Raw genomic sequence first — 18,256 nt, 5'->3', positions numbered from 1 at the left:
CTGTTGCTGAAATCTGCCCTCTGTAAAGAATAAAAGTTGTGTGTTTTTTGGGTTCAGGGTTGCCTCTCCCAGTGTGGATGAACAACCCCACATATGTGGATCTTTAAACCTCTTGCCATTGCAGTGGTCTCTCAAGTTGTGTTCTGTGGGTTGCACTCCTGATGTAGGGCCACTTCGGGGAGTCTTACAACAAAATCAAGTTTTATTCTTCACTTCCTAGAAAGTGCTCTTTAGTCTTGGTGAACTTTTTAGACTGCTTGAATGTTTTCAATGTACATTTAATCCTTTCCACACATCCACAGCATAAATCCTGGCATTCCTCTTAAGCTAAGCTACTGTTGTCATTTTCCAGCAATTGTATGTGTTTGTGAGTGCACGCACACGAGCGTGTGTAGATCCTTAATTCTTCAAATAACCTTGTGTTGTAAATAGTGTTATCCTTATTTTAAAAGGAAAACCAGGTCCTTATTTACGCTTTCTGAACAGTCGCAGGGCTTCTCTAATAAGTCCTCGGCACGAATGTCTTCTACTTTCAGGCCGTCCAGTAGTCTTTACAAAACACACGTAATGTGCAGCTTTCTTCTGATCTGTGCTCCAGGAGCTAGCCTATTGTGTTCCGGCCTTACACCCAGTACCGTGTGAACTTTTTTAATCTAATGCTTACCAATATCATAACATGTAAACTCCTTGGGACTTAGTCTGAGATAATATTTATCAACATTCATAATATAACTAGCATTCATTCATTCAGGATTTCACACCCACCTTGGGTTCTATGGAGTATCCCAAGATGAATTGAACAGATACCTATAAGTAAACTCACAGTTTGGTGAGAATATAAGTAATAATGCAATTATGCCGCAGAATTAATCCATAAATGGGATAGCATTATGAAGACTGGGAGTGGGACTGATTGAGACAGGAGCCATCCCTGGTTGTGTACCTGTTTATGTTTCTTCTACCCTGAATGACTTTTCCCTAAAAAAAAAAAAAAAAGGTAGACTTGAATCCTGTCAGTGGTTTGTGCTCCCTTATATCCTTAAGTATCAGGATAGGTGAGTAGTTGTGTGATCAGCTTCAGTTTGACAGGTGAGGTTCATTGTACTTGTGCATTTGCTTCACTATGGTTTGCTTTTTATATTCGTATTTGCCTTGTACCTCAATGCTTCTATCTCCTTAGTAACCAGACTAAGAAAAATTATGTTTAAAATTAAATATCTGCTAGGCATGGTGGTGCATGTTCTTTAATCCCAGCACTCAGGAGGCAGAGGCAGGCAGTTGAGTTTGAGACCAGCCTGGTCTACAATGTTCCAGGACACCTAGGACTATACAGAGAAACCCAGGCTCAAAAGAAGAAGGTCCAAGTGTCCTTTTTTCTCCATAGACTAACATTTAATATAGAAATAAGTCTCTAACCCCATCCTCATTTCCCAAGTCAGTGTCAAGTTACTTTTAGAAACCATATCTCAGCCTTCTTATTTTAAGGGTGCAGAACCTAAGATCCATCAGAGTTAAGAGTAACTTGTCTCATGTAGGTGATAACCAGTGATGAAATCCAGCCCCTGGTAATGTAAACTTCTACCATTCTGGCTTCTGCTAAAAGCAGTAAAAAGTGTTTTTAGGCTGCAATAAGCATTTCTTTCCAGGCTGCAGTTTGAACTTCATTTCTTTGGTGCTCTGTAAGGCAATAGGGTAATTTTCATGCTGAAAACTTCCTCCTCACAGTGTACCTTAACACCTTCAAGCAACAGAAAAGTCCTGAGGTCAAAAAACCTCTGGCTTTTTTTAACCCTGTATTTTCCAAATTTGAGGGAAACTCTTTGGAAATGTTTATTTAGACTTTGTTTGTTGGATGATGGGGTGATAAGAAGTTGGTGTATATGCATTTTTTTAAATTTTCATTCAATTGTTTGTTTATTCTGTGTGAGTTTTCCCACCCAGCCTGCATGTTAGCGTCTTTTGATGAGGTTTGATCATATTGAGGGTTAATAGAAGATACTTCCTAAAAACGGTGACTTTAGAAAAGGAACTTCTCCTCTGAGCTGATAAAGGTGGTGACATACGCCTTTACTGCAGTACTCGAAAGACATAGGCAAGCAAGCAGATCTTTATGAGTTTGAGTCCACCCCGGTCTACAGAATGAGTTCTAGGACAGCCAGGGCTGTTAAAACAAAGAAACCATGTCTGGAGGCAGATGGGAAGAGAAGAGGGGAGAAGTGGGGAGATGTATCAGCTTTCTAGACTTATATCCATCTTTTGGGCCTCCCCAGCCCTGTAAGCCTTCTCTCTCCCTTCCTTTCACATCATCCAAAAATTTGATTGTATCCTGTTGACTGTAGATGATAGTCCAGACTTGCCTGGAAAGAAAACAATCCCTGAGAGATTAGAATTCTGATTATTTCTCATTTCCAGAATCTAAAGGTAACAAAGTAGATTAAGAACTAAGTAATATAATTCTGTGTACTATTTGGGGAAAGGTTATTGATTACCTGAAAAGTAAGGAAGTTCTTCAAGAATTTTAAGACTAATTATGGCTTTAGTGACAAAACCAACCAAACCAGGGTTACCTCAAGGGTTTAGAATGGCTGTAGGACACCGGTAGACTTCAGGTTATATCTGATCCTCAGTTCTTTACCATTTCTTTTCAAGGCTTGTGCTTCCATAAATGAGGGGCTCACCATCAGAGACTTTGTCCTGGAATTTCAAAGATATTTCATTTTGGTTTAAAGACAAATCCCTGCTGCTTCTGTTCTCAAAGAAGGGGTGATGGCCATTCACCTTTAGCCAGCCTGTGATCTTAGTGCCTTGTATACGCCCATTCACCCTGCATAACTGATGTCTTTTTTTATGATCTATAGGTTGCTTTAATTATGTTCATAATAAATTTAGCTATTTTTTTCTTAAGTTGTTTTTAAATTTTAGTTTATATATCACATAGATTAATGTACCCGTTTACTTACTTTTCTATTTATTTATTTTTAAGGCATGTTCTCTAATCTGGACTAACTTCCTGTGCTTAAGAAATCCTCTTGTCTCAGCTTCTCATCTCAAATAGCTAGGGCCACAAGTGGCTACCACAGAGCCCAGCAGTATCGTGTCTTGAACAGGCATGTTAGGTTCTTAGATGAAAATAATTTATGAGTGTGTTAAAGCAAAAGTAATGAACTGTGCCCACTGACACATGTGTCCAGAAGCAAGTCTCACTCTCCTATATTTCACAATATTGCTGCCTTCAGCATATTCTGTATTGTGTCAGTGGTGCTCAGTAGTTAGCAGAACTAACAACAAAAATAGAGCCCACGTGGAACTTCAGGAATGAGCAAAGGAAGCAAGAAGCAGTTTCAGCTTATAGAGCAACATCATGTCATTGTAGTTGTGGGCACTGACCTATCATTCTCACACCCTCTTTTCTCCACATTCCAAACTGATCTTTTAAAGGTTTTCATTTTCCCGTGTATGTCGGTAGATTTTATATTGCATGATGTTTTTATTCTGTATGTAATTTCTTAATACATATTTCTTTGGCTGGTCTAGAGGTGACTATGTAGAGCAGACTGATCTATTTGCATCAGCCTCCCAAGTACTGTGATTAAAAGCATGCACACCATATCTAGCTTCAAATTAAATCTTTAATGAGAAAGAAGAGTAAGATTTAACCTATATCAGAGGGTACAACTTTGGTTTATAGGATAGTATTTCAGTTCAAAGAATAATTACAAATTGCTAGGAGGTAGGTCTGAAGAGATGATGGCTCAGCAGTTAAGAACATGTGCAATTCTTGCAGAAGACCTGAGTTTGAGTTCCATCACACATGTCAGACAACTCACAACTTCCTGTAACTATGGCTTCTGGTGGATCCAATCCCTGTGACCTCCTCAGGCATCTGCACTCACTGCACATATTCACACATAGACACGTAATTAAAAGTAATAAAAATAATTTGTAGAAAATGGCTTATAGAAGTTTTAAGCTTCTGTGAAAACTAATATCTCTTAAACTTACTGATTTTTGTTTAGCAATATAATTTTTTGATTGTTTGTTTTAATTTTGGTGCTAGAGCTCCAACCCAGGGCTTTGTGCACATAGACAGTCTACCACTGAGCTATCAAAATCGGAATGTCAGCAAGCATCAAACTTTTGACAACCTTGATTATTCATGTATTTTAAAATGTACTTTGATGAAAGAATTTATTTTTAAACTATTTAATGTTTACAAAATACTATATTAAACATATAAATGTAACTTTTATTTGCCTGGTGTAATTATCATCTCCAAAGCTTACTGCCTCTGTCTGCCTACCTAGGCCTTGTCCTGGAATCTTCTAGCCTCTATACAGTCTTATCTGGGCCTAGAATGTTTTCAGCCTCTGAGACTAACTGTTGAATAAGCTCACCCCTTCCTTGTTATTTCTGATCACTGGTTGGTTCTGCTCAGCTCTTCTAGCTCAAAACTACTCTTCAAGCTGACTGATTCAGGCTGACTTCTCTTAGCTTCTCTATAAACTGCTCTTCTTGGCCTTAAATTAACTCTCATAATCTGTTCTGATCTTCTGGCTCCTAATTCTCTGGCTCATTCTGTCCTCACTTGTGTCTAGCTTGTTCTGTCTCTGTACAACCACTCTCTTCTCTGTATTGCTCTCATTTAAGTAGGTTTCCTTTCCTGTCTCTTCCCATGAGTTGGGCATATCCTATTCTGTCAAACCTTTCTCTTATTTGTCACTTTGCCTGCTACTCAATTACACATCACTTTCAAACATGGGTGCTTCCTTCTACAAACTAACTTTACCTTCATTGTTTGGGATTAAAGGTGTGTGATAACCACATCACAACTAGAACTAGGCTTTGTTTTTTCCCCAGTAAACAACATAATCTCAGGGCTCACTCTTTGCAACATTAACATTTTAGCATCCTTGCTTTGCAGTTTTCACAGACTGATTTGGGATGTATCCTGTCCATGTATGTCTAACCACATATCCAACGTGTTGAAGTAAACTTTAAGATGCAATGTTCTCATAGTTCTGTAGGTATAGAGAAGCTGTGTGTATCATAAACAAGCATGTGGTTTGACCACAGTTATTTCTGCTTTATCCAGTATCTATATCTAGTTAGGAAATCTCTAACCTTGCACTGAACACTGGAACTAGATTTCTATATGTACATGCATGTATATGACAATGTTTGTCTATGAATGAATGTGTATGAATGTGTACTAAAAGATCAGAGGAAAACACAAGTGTTTTTTGGGGTTTTGTTTGTTTGTTAGTTTGTTTGTTTTTTTCCCTTCTCTGTGAGACAAGGTCTCACTAACCCAGATGAGCTGGCCTGAAACCTGACATTCTCCTGCCTTAGACTCTCAAGTGCTAAGATTAAAGACATGTAATAGTGGTCTTTCTTAAATGTAAATTTCTAAGGTATACCACCAGGTTTTCTATGAAAGTGTTTGTATGGTTTTTTTTTCTAGTTTTATTGTTAAATATTTCATCCTTTATTCTGAGGTTAGATTACCTGCTAGCTCATTTATCCTAACAATTCTAATAATTTTAAGTTGTTTTTCTTAAACCATTACCTTTTTGGTTAGATAAGTTTTATATGTATATCCAAATGGGTATACAGAATTAGAAATATTCCTACTTACCTTGTTCTCTATCTTAGTTTCTCCTCTAAGCATACATCTCCTCCTTTCAACCCTGAAAATTAATTTCCTAGCTCAAAATTAATGTGTAGTCATTAAAAATTAACCTGTTTTTGCACCTGACCTATACATGTTGAAAGTACAGTGTTAGATAATAAAGGCTTTGTTTTTATTTTGGGGTTTATGGAAAAGATAGACTAAAACATGGTATTTTGGACAGAGGCAGGAAGATTGCAAGTTCAAGGGCAGCCTGAACTACTTAGCCATACCATGCGTCAAATTTTTTAAAAGGTAGTATTTGGATATGATGTATCTGTATGTATAAGATTCTCAAAAAAGACAGACAAAATTAACAAAATTTGGCTTTTACTTTGCTTACTATATTTAAACAGAATAAGTAGCTTACAAATGCCAGGAGATAATTATCTACTTTTTTAACCTCTCTTTTATAAAATATACAATTATAAATATTAAAGATAACTTGAGCCGTTTTACCTTAGAACGGAAACACAAGGAACCAGTCAGTCACTTGAACATCTGCTCTTTGAAGGTGCTGACCAGCCTCTTCCTTGTAGATTGTTTGTTGATGATGGCTGTTGTTGCCTCTGACTGTTAGCCCCCTCTGGAACCTTCACTTTAGTACAGATACTTTTCCTTTGTTTTGAAATACTCTTCTTATAACTATATAAGTATAATGTTTCTTGCCATCTTGAAAAGTACATAATGTTAGGCCTAAAACGGAAGGTGACACATATTCATAGTTCAAACTTAAGTCTGTGTGTGAACTTAACAGTATATTTTTTGCAAAAAAAAAAAAAAACAAAAACAAAAAAAAAAAAAAACCTGTATGGTTTCAGTTACATTTGAAACAATAAATAATTTATTTTTGTTTTATCAAGAAATGGATGAAAAGAGGCTGCTGGATCCAGGGTTGAAGGTTCGTAAAGGCCTCTGGGATTACCCTCTGAAGAACCAGCAGATGGAATGCCAGAGTGACTGAAGAAAATGGGTGCTAATGCATCTAACTATCCTCATTCATGTTCCCCAAGGGTAGGGGGAAATTCACAGGCCCAGCAGACTTTCATAGGTAACTTTGCATTTCCTTAATTTTATTTTCTCTTATGATTGCAAATAGAAATGTGTTAACAGTTATCTTTGTAAATGAAAAGAGTACTGAGCCATAGAAAAGTTATTACAGGTAATAATTCTATGCTACCCAGGTTCCCTATCTTCACCCCAATGTTAGTTAATCTGGCTTGTTATAAATGTAGCTTTAGTGTGATTGAAGAGAAAAACATTTCAAAATTATATAGTGTTCTTATTTTGCAAATCGCCTCTCATTTCTTAAAAATCCATGACCAAACCCTTAATACAGTCCTTGTTTGCTAGAAAACCAAGGGCATTTTTTAAAATTTAAACAAATTTTTTATTTTATTTCTCATTTTTTTCCTTCATCCTTCCTTAACTTCCTTACTTTCCTTTTTCCTAAAAATTGTTATAGAACATTTTATTGTATGTGTGTGTTTACACAAGTGTGTATGTGTGTGTCTGTGTGTGTGTGTCTATGTGCACATGGCACATATGTGAAAGTCGAAGAACAACTTGTGAGAGTAAGTTCTCTCCTAATCCCCATGTTGGTCCCAGGAATCAAATTCAGGTAAGAGGTTTGATGGCAAAGTGACTTTTTCCACTAAACCATCTTTCTGGCCCTTTTAAATTTGATTTATATCTTTTATTTGAGTGTGTGTGTGTGTGTGTGTGTGTGTAGTATATGAACACGTGTGAGCAGTTGCTATGTGTACAAAGGTATGTAGAGATTGACATCAAGTATCTTTCTCAATCACACTCCACCTTATTTGGCTTTTAAGATTTTGTTTTTTATGTGTCTGTGCCTAAATATACATTTGTGTGCTAAGTGCCTCTAGAGTCCACAAAAGGATGTTGGATCCCCTGGGACTGGACTTACAGGTGGTCGAGCTGTCTGTGTTGGGACTGGGAACCCAGCTGAGAACCTCTGTAAGAACAGGGGTGCTTTAACCACTGAGCCGTCTCTCAAGCATCTTTTAAAGATGGGTTTATCAGTGAACCTGGAGCTCATGGTTTAGCTACACTGGTTGGGCAGTGATCTCCTAGGATCTGCTTGTATCCAGCCTTCCAGCACCGTGCCATTGTATCCAGCTTTTATGCTGGTGGATGGATATCTGAACACCAAGCCATCTTCCCTGCCCTTTCCAAACATGCACACATGTGCATGTGCACAGAACATACGCACACATGCACCCACCTTTGTTTGAACTCTCCTTGCCTGGGATGTTACTATGCTCTTGACCTCCATCCAGCCTTAGCCTCTAAATGGTAGGATTGCAAGTGTGCACCATAGTACCCAGCCCTCTTTCTTAATATAAAAACGAGTTCTTTGTATTCATAATAAAATCATTTAGTTTTGCATTTTACTCGAGTTTTGTAGGAATGTGTTTGCAAAATTTTTTAGGCATGAAATATATTGAAAGTGAATATTAAAAAAAAACATGATTTGTTTAATTCTCTTCTTAGGAACATCTTCCTATTCTCAGCAAGGCTATGGTTGTGAGTCAAAGTTGTATAGCCTTGACCACGGCCATGAAAAACCACAAGACAAAAAAAAGAGAACCTCTGGCCTTGCTACTCTCAAAAAGAAGTTCATTAAACGTCGAAAATCTAATAGATCGGCTGATCATGCGAAGCAGATGCGAGAACTCCTGTCTGGGTGGGATGTTAGAGATGTCAATGCACTAGTGGAAGAATATGAGGGGACTTCAGCCTTAAAGGAGCTTTCTCTGCAAGCCAGTTTGGCTAGACCAGAAGCTCGGACACTGCAGAAGGACATGGCTGACCTTTATGAGTATAAGTACTGTACTGATGTGGACTTAATATTTCAAGAAACTTGTTTCCCTGTTCATCGTGCCATTTTGGCAGCCAGGTGTCCATTTTTCAAAACACTGCTATCTTCCTCACCTGAGTATGGGGCAGAGATAATAATGGATATCAGTACAGCTGGTATTGATATGCCCATGTTTTCTGCCTTGTTACACTACCTTTATACAGGAGAATTTGGAATGGAGGACTCAAGATTTCAGAATGTCGATATCCTTGTTCAGCTTAGTGAAGAATTTGGAACACCAAATTCCCTTGATGTAGATATGCGTGGACTCTTTGATTACATGTGTTATTATGATGTTGTCCTTAGTTTTTCTTCAGATTCTGAACTAGTTGAAGCTTTTGGTGGAAATCAGAACTGTTTAGATGAAGAGCTCAAAGCCCACAAGGCTATTATTTCTGCACGGTCCCCATTTTTCCGAAATTTATTACAAAGGAGAATACGGACTGGTGAAGAAATCACAGACCGAACTTTGAGAACTCCTACAAGAATTATATTAGATGAGTCCATTATACCAAAAAAATATGCAAAAGTGATATTACACTGTATGTATACCGATGTGGTGGACCTCTCTGTTTTGCACTGCAGCCCCTCTGTGGGGAGTCTCAGTGAAGTTCAAGCTCTCGTCGCAGGGAAGCCAAACATGACCAGGGCAGAAGAAGCCATGGAGCTTTACCACATAGCCCTGTTCTTGGAATTTAACATGCTTGCACAAGGTATGAATTGTATCTTCTATTAATGTGAAAACAGCTACTGTCTAAAACAATGTCTAGAAAATACAGGGTTACTTTTTCTCAGTCTGTAATTATGAATGCTGAAACAACTGCAGGGATAATATTAATATAGCTCTTAATTTAATATTAAAATCAAGCATTCATCACTGATGATAAAGAACATGAGGTGAAACTACAGCCTGCTCTTCCCTAATGTAAGATGATGGGTGTGTGTGATGAGCAGCCGACGCTGTCTATTCTGACTGAACCTGCCCAATTCCCAGATCTCAAGTATCCCTGTACTTACATTTAACACCTCGTTGATTATTTGTTTACAGTTAGAATAAATTCAGTATAGAAATAAAAGGTAGGGCATATTTAAACAAATGTATTTGAAATAAGTCTCTGACTTACATTTTAAAATAGTTTGCATCTTTCAGGCTCAGTTTGTACATCAAATATTAGCTTATAAAGCAGTTAGTCAGACCCACAAGCTCGTTTCAATTGTTTTAAACAAACCAACCAAGCAAAAGGAGAGAGAGGTCATACATTCTGTGTTCTAAAAAAATGAATATATACATTTTTTTAAATAAATACATGTCTGTTGGTAAATATTAGAATCACTAACATTTCAGAGCTGGAAAGAGATCATTCTCACTACAAAGGGGAAGTGTATATTTAGCTTTCTGTGGCTGTAAAATAAAAAGGAATGTTACATGACCCAATATTACTGGAGAAATTTTATTCTGCTAGTGCAGTCACTAAAAGAATTTTAAAAGCTGCCAACTAAAAGAGAATGTGACAGTTTTAGTAAGGAAAACCTAAGACGGCTTTTATCTTGAAAAGTATTGAAGTTTTTTAAGCCCTAGTAAGTGATAGTGATGGTAAGATTAGAATCAGGCATTGAAAAGTGAACAGACATATATAAGACATTCTTATATATAATCTTTCAAAATTTAATTTACTTTTGTCTTTCAGTAACAGACTAGTTTTGTTTTTGTTACCACAGCCAGTGTATTACTAAACTTTTTATTAGTTTAAAATAGTCATTATGTTAATAGCTATTTAGATGCCAGTCTATAGGGACAATATCAGAAATGACCTAGCAGCTTGACCAACCATTCCTTTATTCTATAAAGCCAAATTTGTGAGAAAATGCTACTACAGAAAAAATTTGAAGTTTGCCACAGCATCAAAAAGGTATGACAAATCTTTCTTTTCTCAAATCGTTTTTAGATTTTGAGAGGTTTACATAATAAAATCCAAAAGTGTACCTTATATATTTACCTGCTTTTAAACGTGAGAGTGCATACCTTAATGTAGTAATTCTTTCAGTTTTGAGTGAAAAGTGAAATTGTGAGATAAGGATTGTACTTGGTGGTACCTGGAGCTCATTTATTTTCTTAAGTGAGTTAATTTTTCCTGTCATTTACAGAGAAATTGCATTTGTACAGTACATTTAAAGATCTAAAATGTCCCTTATGTTGTCTCAGTCTGGCTAAACAAGTAAGGGCTCTTCTCTCATTCAAAAAGCATTCACAGTCATGGTTTTTACTTTAGCTTCTTGTGCTTTATGTGTAACATACCTTTCCTTCATATCTGTGATACATTTCATTCCTGGCCCTTTATACCCTCAGCATAGCCTTACCTCATTTCCATGAGGACAGTTTTTGGTTACTTGTGGAAGAATTTCATGTGTTAAAGCTTAAAGCTCAGGCCTGGAGCCAGGTGGACTGGTTTTGGATCCTCCTCTACATCATCTTAACATGTTTGACCTTAAGCAAGTCATATACCACTTAATTCCCTGTCTTGCTGACTTGCAGAAAGAATAATAACCCTATCATTCTGAAGATCAAGAAAGCTTTGTATGTTAATTCATCTGAACAGTGCTTGATATGTAGTAAGCATTCAGTAAATGTCAGCTGCACATCTTTCTGATTGGTATATCTTTATTGCCATACTTTTTTTCTCTCCTGCCCCCGGCTAAGGCTAGCATTCTACTTTACCTCTAAATACACAGTCTTCTTTAAAAGTAATTTTGCCAATTAAGCTCAATATTCAGTATATTTCCGAGATTTTTAGAAAGTTATTGGTGTTTAGATTTTTTTATAATTTAACCACAAATTTAAGCTGGTTTCTATCTCTTTCAGTGGTTTTTATCACACTGTTCAGGATCAGCCTACTTGTTACTTTCCAGTCATCGTCCTACAGTCTATACCGTGATGCCTACACTCAGGTGTCTATTGTACGTGAAAATACCTAAATTTTCCCACACATCTTTCATAGTTCTAGCTATATACCATTTTAGAGAGAATTGAGTAGTCTGTTTTTTTTTTTTAATTTTATGTATATGGGTGTTTTGCCTGTGTGTATGTAAATGTACTGTGTGTGTGCCCGGTGTCTAAGGAGGCCAGAAGAGGACTCCGGATCCTCCAGAATTGGAGTAACAGATAGTTGTGAGCTGGGACTTGAACCCAGGTCCTCTGGAAGAGCAGGCGATGATCTTAATCATTATGAGTCATCTCTTCGGCCCTGGTCTATATTTTTTGTTCTATGATTCAAACAAGGATGTTCAGTTAAGAAAGACCGTGAAACTAGGACTGTTGGACAACTTGAAGGTAAAATCATGATTTGCTTAACTTTCTTCTTAGAGACATAGTCCAAGAGCTTGGAAAACTGAGGCAAGAATATTGAGTTTGTGGCCATCCAGGGCTACATAGTTAGACCTTGCAAACACACACACACGCAAATGATATTGGAAGCTCACAAATAGTATGCTTTTAGTGTAGAGTATTCAGCCAATGTATGTAAGGCCTATGTTCAGTTCCCATCACTTGAACAGACAAAATTCTGAGTTCAAAAAGCAAAACAGAAGGGGAAAAGCAGTTGTAGCACACACCTTTAATTCCAGCACTCAGAGGCCAGGGATACACAGAGGAATCCTCTCTCAAAAAATCAAATATGGATGGATGGACGGACGGACAGATGGACGGATGGGTGGATGAATGGATTAATGAGTAGCAGAAGCTCTTAAAAGTTAGAACAGAAAAGAAAAATATAATAGGATTGAGAGGTAAATTTGAAGAACTCTAGAAAGAAAAAAAGCAACAATAGAGGAGAAAAATCCGTAGTCTAGATATCTACACTTCTGCATCCCCACTTCAGGAAGCTACTGAAGATGTGATTCACCAAATACTAAAGCAAACCAAAAAGAGAGAAATGGGATCAGAAAATAGCATTCAATGCAAGAGGAAAGCATAGTGCATCCTCGGTACCAGTCATGTTAGAGTTAGGTAAGGAGGTGAAAGAACGTGTTGATCTAGACTGGACCAGAACAAAAATCTTCAGATCTAGATCAGTTACTTAATGTTTGAACAGAAAGTAGCAAACTACACTGAAATTTATGACTCTTAGTGCATTTAGGAAGAATTGGAAATACAGACAATGAAGTAAATGTGTAAAGATGTTAATATCCAAGTAAAGTTTTAAATGACACTGAAGCAAATAAAATTCTAGTTTAGAGCTTAGCTCAGCTACAGTAAGTAGTTTTTAAATATTTGCTATATATTTGCTATAATAGGAACACTGAACATTAATTAAATAAAAATGAAAATACATAAAAGTACATAGTACATGAAAGAGCTAAAGAATTGGGAGCAGGACTAAATACTATAGGGGTTTGTTTTTTTAGAATAAATATTTTATTAGTGCTCAACTTTAAAATTACAAGCATATTAAGCTTGATTATAAAACTAATTTTAATTTTATTATATTTATGTTTGTGCATGAGTATATAGGCACCAAGCATGTATGTTTGAATGGGGTTCAGTACAACTTATGGAAATGGGTCCTCAGGACCAAAATCAGATCTGTCAATCCTGGTAGCAAGTATCTTTACCCACTAAACCATCTTGCTAGTCCCAAAATTAATTTTTAAAATACAGACATTCATGAAGGCCACAGTCCTTTAAAAAAATAAGAATTTATCGTTTATAAAGATTGTTGTTTTGCCGTTAAGTGAATATTCATTGTTTTTTGCCTGTTTGTTTTGGGCTCTTTTGGTAGTCACTAACTGAGGATGGACTTGAACTTCTAATCAAGAAGTTCAACTTCATTTCCACCTCCCAAAGTTCTGGAATTATAGCATGTGCCACTACACCTGCTGTTTTTTTTTTTTTTTTTTTGATGTTAAAAAGGTGGGCATATGTACACTGGACAACTCAACCAACTGAATCACATTCTTGGCTTCATCTATGAAGATTGGTAACAAATGAGGTCATGCTTATAATTTTGGTTTGACTAATTTGACCATCCTGATAGCCTCTGAGTTTAATGGGTTCAGAAACTAATAACTAGCTTGTGCTGATAACTCATACTAGTTCTTCTTACCCATAAACCCAGGAATATAGGCATAGTGGGAAAGGGGAGCAATGTGAGAACCAGTTTTACAGATCTAGGAGGAGGTAGTGGCCCAGGTAGGCAGACTGGTAGTTACTGAAGCATCATCTTGATGGAGTCTTTATTATTAGTCCAGTTTCTTCCTGAAACCAGGAAGCCACTTGGAATTGTTACCCCAGCCAGGAAGTTTAAAGAATGTTGGGAGCAGGAACTTGAGTAGATTGCTGCTCAGAATGCCCCAGATTATGGAGTCTAGAGCACTTACTTAGAGGACAGAGGTTTCTGTTGTGTTTCAGCCATTCTTTCTAAACTAAGGCTGCTTTCCTCTGGGCCATTGGAGTGTTTGGCGTCCTAGCACTGGGACCCTCCAGTTTTGTGTAAGTATTAACAGAGGAGAGAACCCACCTCCCAGAAGAAAAACTGAAAAAGGCTCCTTGGCTTCCTTTTATGCATGGGTTTCAATATGTGACCTACGCCTCAGGTTAGGGGCTAGTAGCCCAGAAAGCAGAGGCTATTGAGAATGCTTGCTGGGCAGGGGAGAGCAACAATATCTACAGAAAGAAGAGAAAAGGTACTATTACCACTGACTTGCCACAGAACATGAGCTGTCTTGGTTCAGGTTCCAGGACAGCACATGGAAGAGTGCTCACTCTCCAGCCTTCTCTGATCTTGCCTGTTTGGTGAATTAGCTCAGTAACTAGCCTTCCTAGCAGTGCTGTACACTAACTTTTTTAAGATCTAGTTATTTATTATATACACAGTATTCTGCATATATACTGAATATCAGAAGAGGGCCTCAGATCTCATTACAGATGGTTGTGAGCCACCATGTGGTTGCTGGAAATTGAACTCAGGATGTCTGGAAGAGCAGTCAGTGCTCTCAACCTCTGAGCCATCTCTCCAGCCCCCTTTTTTTCTTGACACTTGGAATTATTCTGGAGTAGCTACTCAAGAAGCCTGATTGATGGCAGTGCCTATATAAAAAACAAAATGAGCATATAAAATTAAAATTCCCAAATAGCTTACTAAATTGGAAGAAGCCAGAAAGAAAAACAAGTGTTTTACCACTGTGACATTTTACGCCAGTAGCATATGCTGGGCAGTGGTTCTAAGGCTATGAAAACAGAAATGAAAGAGTACTACTGCTACTGCCTTTTTTTTTTTTTCTTTTTGAAGAAAAATCCACTTTCCTCGTGTAATGTCTTTCTCATAACTTTAACAATCCACAGACCTACTACTGTCTTTGACATGTAAATATTGCTGACCTCAGAACAAAATAGCCCAGAAGTAGTACCAATCCACATGTGTCTTTTAATGTCAGACATTGCACTGCAGACCTTAAACATATCTGGGTCAAAAATTACATTTTCAACCTCTGGAAGATGAAATTTATTTATAATCCTCATTTAAAGTTGGCTGTATATTGTACTTGGCATATTTTAGTCATTATGAATGTATTTTATTGAATTAAAAATTTTAACAAGACACGAAAACATTGACCTAGTTTTTTCCCTTAACAACTTGGCCAGCTTCCAAAAGTGTGAACTGGGAAGCATACAAAGGACAGAGAGAGCCAGTGTCCCCACTCACCCATCCTTGTCTCCTCTTTCCATTTTCCCATTGTCCTGCACATTGACACTTTTCCTCTTGTCACAGCTGGTGATTCATTTTACTTCTCTTCCTTCTAAAGCAGATGAGGCTGAGCATGATTCTGAGAGAAGAACATTGAACTAGGCTAAAGACCATTTTCAACAGATGAGAGTAGTCAGTTAAACATGAGACAGAAAGAATTACTTTTAGTTTCATGAGAGGCAGTTCAAGTGACTGAGATGATGCACGTCAAATCAAAGAGAGCTAACATTTACAGTTTACTGCAAGTTTGAACAGAGTTCTGAATATAACATTTGCTTACATACCTTATTTTAAATAATTTTTGTTATATATTACACACTTTCCCTCTAAATGTAGACTGTTACCTTTATGCAGGGTACCTTTGCACTTGGTTTTTGTTTATTGCCTAATATTTCATTGCCTAAATTTCCAAATATTGCCCTAATCTTTGAGAACAAACGTGGTGCTTTGTGCCTTGCTTTATATTCGCTACTCCAAGTTATCTATTTTCTAAGAACTTTCAAACATTTGATTTTGTTAGGTATTTCCTTTTTCTAACTTAGCTTTAGAAATGCCGATGTACCTGTCTCATTTTCTCTAATCACATAATATCGTATGTTTCCTAAAGAGAAAATCAAAATATTGATACTATTCCAAACACCCCAAGAACTTAGACTTAAATAGTACTTCACTCTTAGTAGACTCTTCACTATGCTGTGTACTGTGGATTAGTTTTTAACTTGTTTTATTATTTTTATGTGTGTATGTGTGAGTGCCTGTACATGTATACTGTGACTACAGGGATCAGAAGAGGGTGTTGGGTCCCCTGATACTAGAGTCACAGGTGATTACGAGTTGTGGGAAGCAAACCCAGGTCTTCTGGAAGAGTAGCAGCAGATGCTCTTAACCACTGAGCCATCATTCCATTCTCTTAATTATTCCGAAGAGCTAATGAGAGCTAAGTAATATTTTTTCTTTGGATTTTTAAAAAATATATGTGTATGGGCATTTTGCCTTAATGTATTTTTCTGTACCATGTGCGTGCTATGCCCATAGAGACCAGAAGAAGGGATAGAATCCCTGGTACTAGAGTTACAGAGAGTTGTGAGCTTACAGCCTGCTTAAAAGACAGGAATGAATAGTATGACTTACAGTAAGGCATTTTAACAGAAGTGTGCATCTGACACTTTGTAGCCATAACCGCTATCTAAAATATGTACAGTTAGCTTCCAGCAGATCCAGTTAAATGTCTAATGTCTATGTTTATTTAAAATTGTGTGATGTTTAATCAGAAGCCCTTTTTCAGTAATGAACAAAACCTCTATATATAATAAATTTCAAGGATTGGTAGAGGGAGGTCAAATAACAGACTGGTAGATAATATATAGTCTCATTTTGCCTTGAATTGTTGAAAGATCTGTTCACTATAGTTTTTTTATAGTACCATTTATAATTCAGAGTGAAACACAAAAAATAAAACCATCATTGTAACCAAAACTTTTGGTGCTCGTCATAAAATAAAGACCATGAACTATTTTCAATTTTCGAGTTAACATTTAATGACACATTGCTATTCAAGATTGTAACAGGAGAAAGAGAATATTTGGACACCAAAGTGTACCTAGCTTTATGACAGCAGTCGATATAAATCATTTCACTTGATCTTGAAAAATCCTGTGAAGCTTATCCTGGTTCAGCGATAGGTAAACATTGTCAGATTCAGTGTTTTGTAAACATAAAAAAACTTGCACTTAGACCTGGGTTCCAATCCTATCTCTACCACATATAACTCTGTAAAATCCATCCAGCTTCTTCAACCTCAGATTATTTTTCTCTCTTCATAGAAACATAGACATCAGGCTTAGCTTATAGTGGATAAGCAAACTTAAAAGTGATTTGGGCTACATGTTGTAATCAGAGCCCTTAGTAGGCAGAGGCAGGCAAATCTCTGTGAGTTCAACGCCAGCCTGTTCTATATAGAGAATTTCAAATCAAGGCTACAGAGAGAGATAAATAGAAAAATGGAAGGAAAGAAGGAAGGCTATTTAATATAAGTAAAATAGGACTGAGAGGAGTACAAGAAGGGGTTGAAAAAAACCTTCAACATTGCAAGTATGATAGCTTTTCAAACCCAGGATCAAGGTACAGAGTTTCTTCATTTAAACCTAGACATGCTCTTATCCAGGGCAGGACTCTAACCAAACGAACGTAAATACTCATCCACTTCAGATGTTCAGAGGGACTGAACACAGTATTTCAAAATTAAGTTATACTAATAATACTATTTCACTAGCAAAGTGTAAAAGGCACCTAACTGAGCTCATTTCTAGGAATACAACACTTTTAACCTGTGTAAAAGCAATGTCTTTTTTTCTGTTTTAGAGAAAAGGCAAATGCTTGAGTTGTTCCTTCCTGAGACTGCCTCATAGGTGAACAAGGATTTCAGATCAGGGATGTACTGAGTACTGCTATCCACCTGGGGACCAAGCCTCTAGTGTCTTTTCACTTTAAGGACTTCAAGTAGGATGCTTGGTAACATTTATTAGTTACCTTATATAATTATTCTATGCCAGATCTTGAACTTTAAGTTTGTTTCAAAAGCAATTTATGCTGATGGTTGAAAAAAAAGGAGAATGAGCAAGCATGGCCCAAGCTGATTTCATCACGGCCATTACTCTGTCTGTGTTTTATATGTTTGTCTTACTCTGTCCTGTAAACAGCATCATGCTGTAATTCTTACTCTGCTGTCCTTTTTTCATACTTGATAATAATTGTGAGTATATATATTTATTTTTAATACATTTTCAAGATACTTTCTAAATATACAAAAAATAAAAGCACAGTTGGTTAGACTCAAATAACACAAGTAATACAAAAGATGTTTAAGAACTTGTAGACTCTATCTATAGTGATAACTACCACTACAAAAGTACTGTTTGTGAATGTCTCCAAGTGTGTTTATAGAACTGCTAAAACATTCAGTGA

At 36.9% G+C, this 18,256-nt stretch overlaps 1 protein-coding gene across 4 annotated transcripts in view; it reads left to right on the top strand.

Moving 5' to 3' along the window:
* The window catches only part of Btbd7 (BTB domain containing 7), an 89,763-nt gene that overhangs the window by 31,196 nt on the left and 40,311 nt on the right, over nucleotides 1-18,256 (top strand). For 2 of the 4 annotated variants that reach the window (XM_008764818.4, XM_008764819.4), the window contains exons 2-3: nucleotides 6,532-6,719; nucleotides 8,186-9,265. In XM_008764818.4, coding sequence (XP_008763040.1) covers nucleotides 6,638-6,719; nucleotides 8,186-9,265 — 1,162 coding nt within the window. In that variant the 5' untranslated portion in view covers nucleotides 6,532-6,637. Of the gene's footprint in view, nucleotides 1-6,529; nucleotides 6,720-8,185; nucleotides 9,266-10,401; nucleotides 10,463-18,256 lie in introns of those variants that run through there. The other 2 variants (XM_008764821.4, NM_001108720.1) reach the window with 2 other exon arrangements.

This window comes from Rattus norvegicus, chromosome 6, assembly GCF_036323735.1.
Source record: "Rattus norvegicus strain BN/NHsdMcwi chromosome 6, GRCr8, whole genome shotgun sequence".
NCBI lineage: Eukaryota > Metazoa > Chordata > Mammalia > Rodentia > Muridae > Rattus > Rattus norvegicus.
Note: the sequence above shows the minus strand (reverse complement) of the source record. Positions and strands in the feature narration are given on the sequence as shown.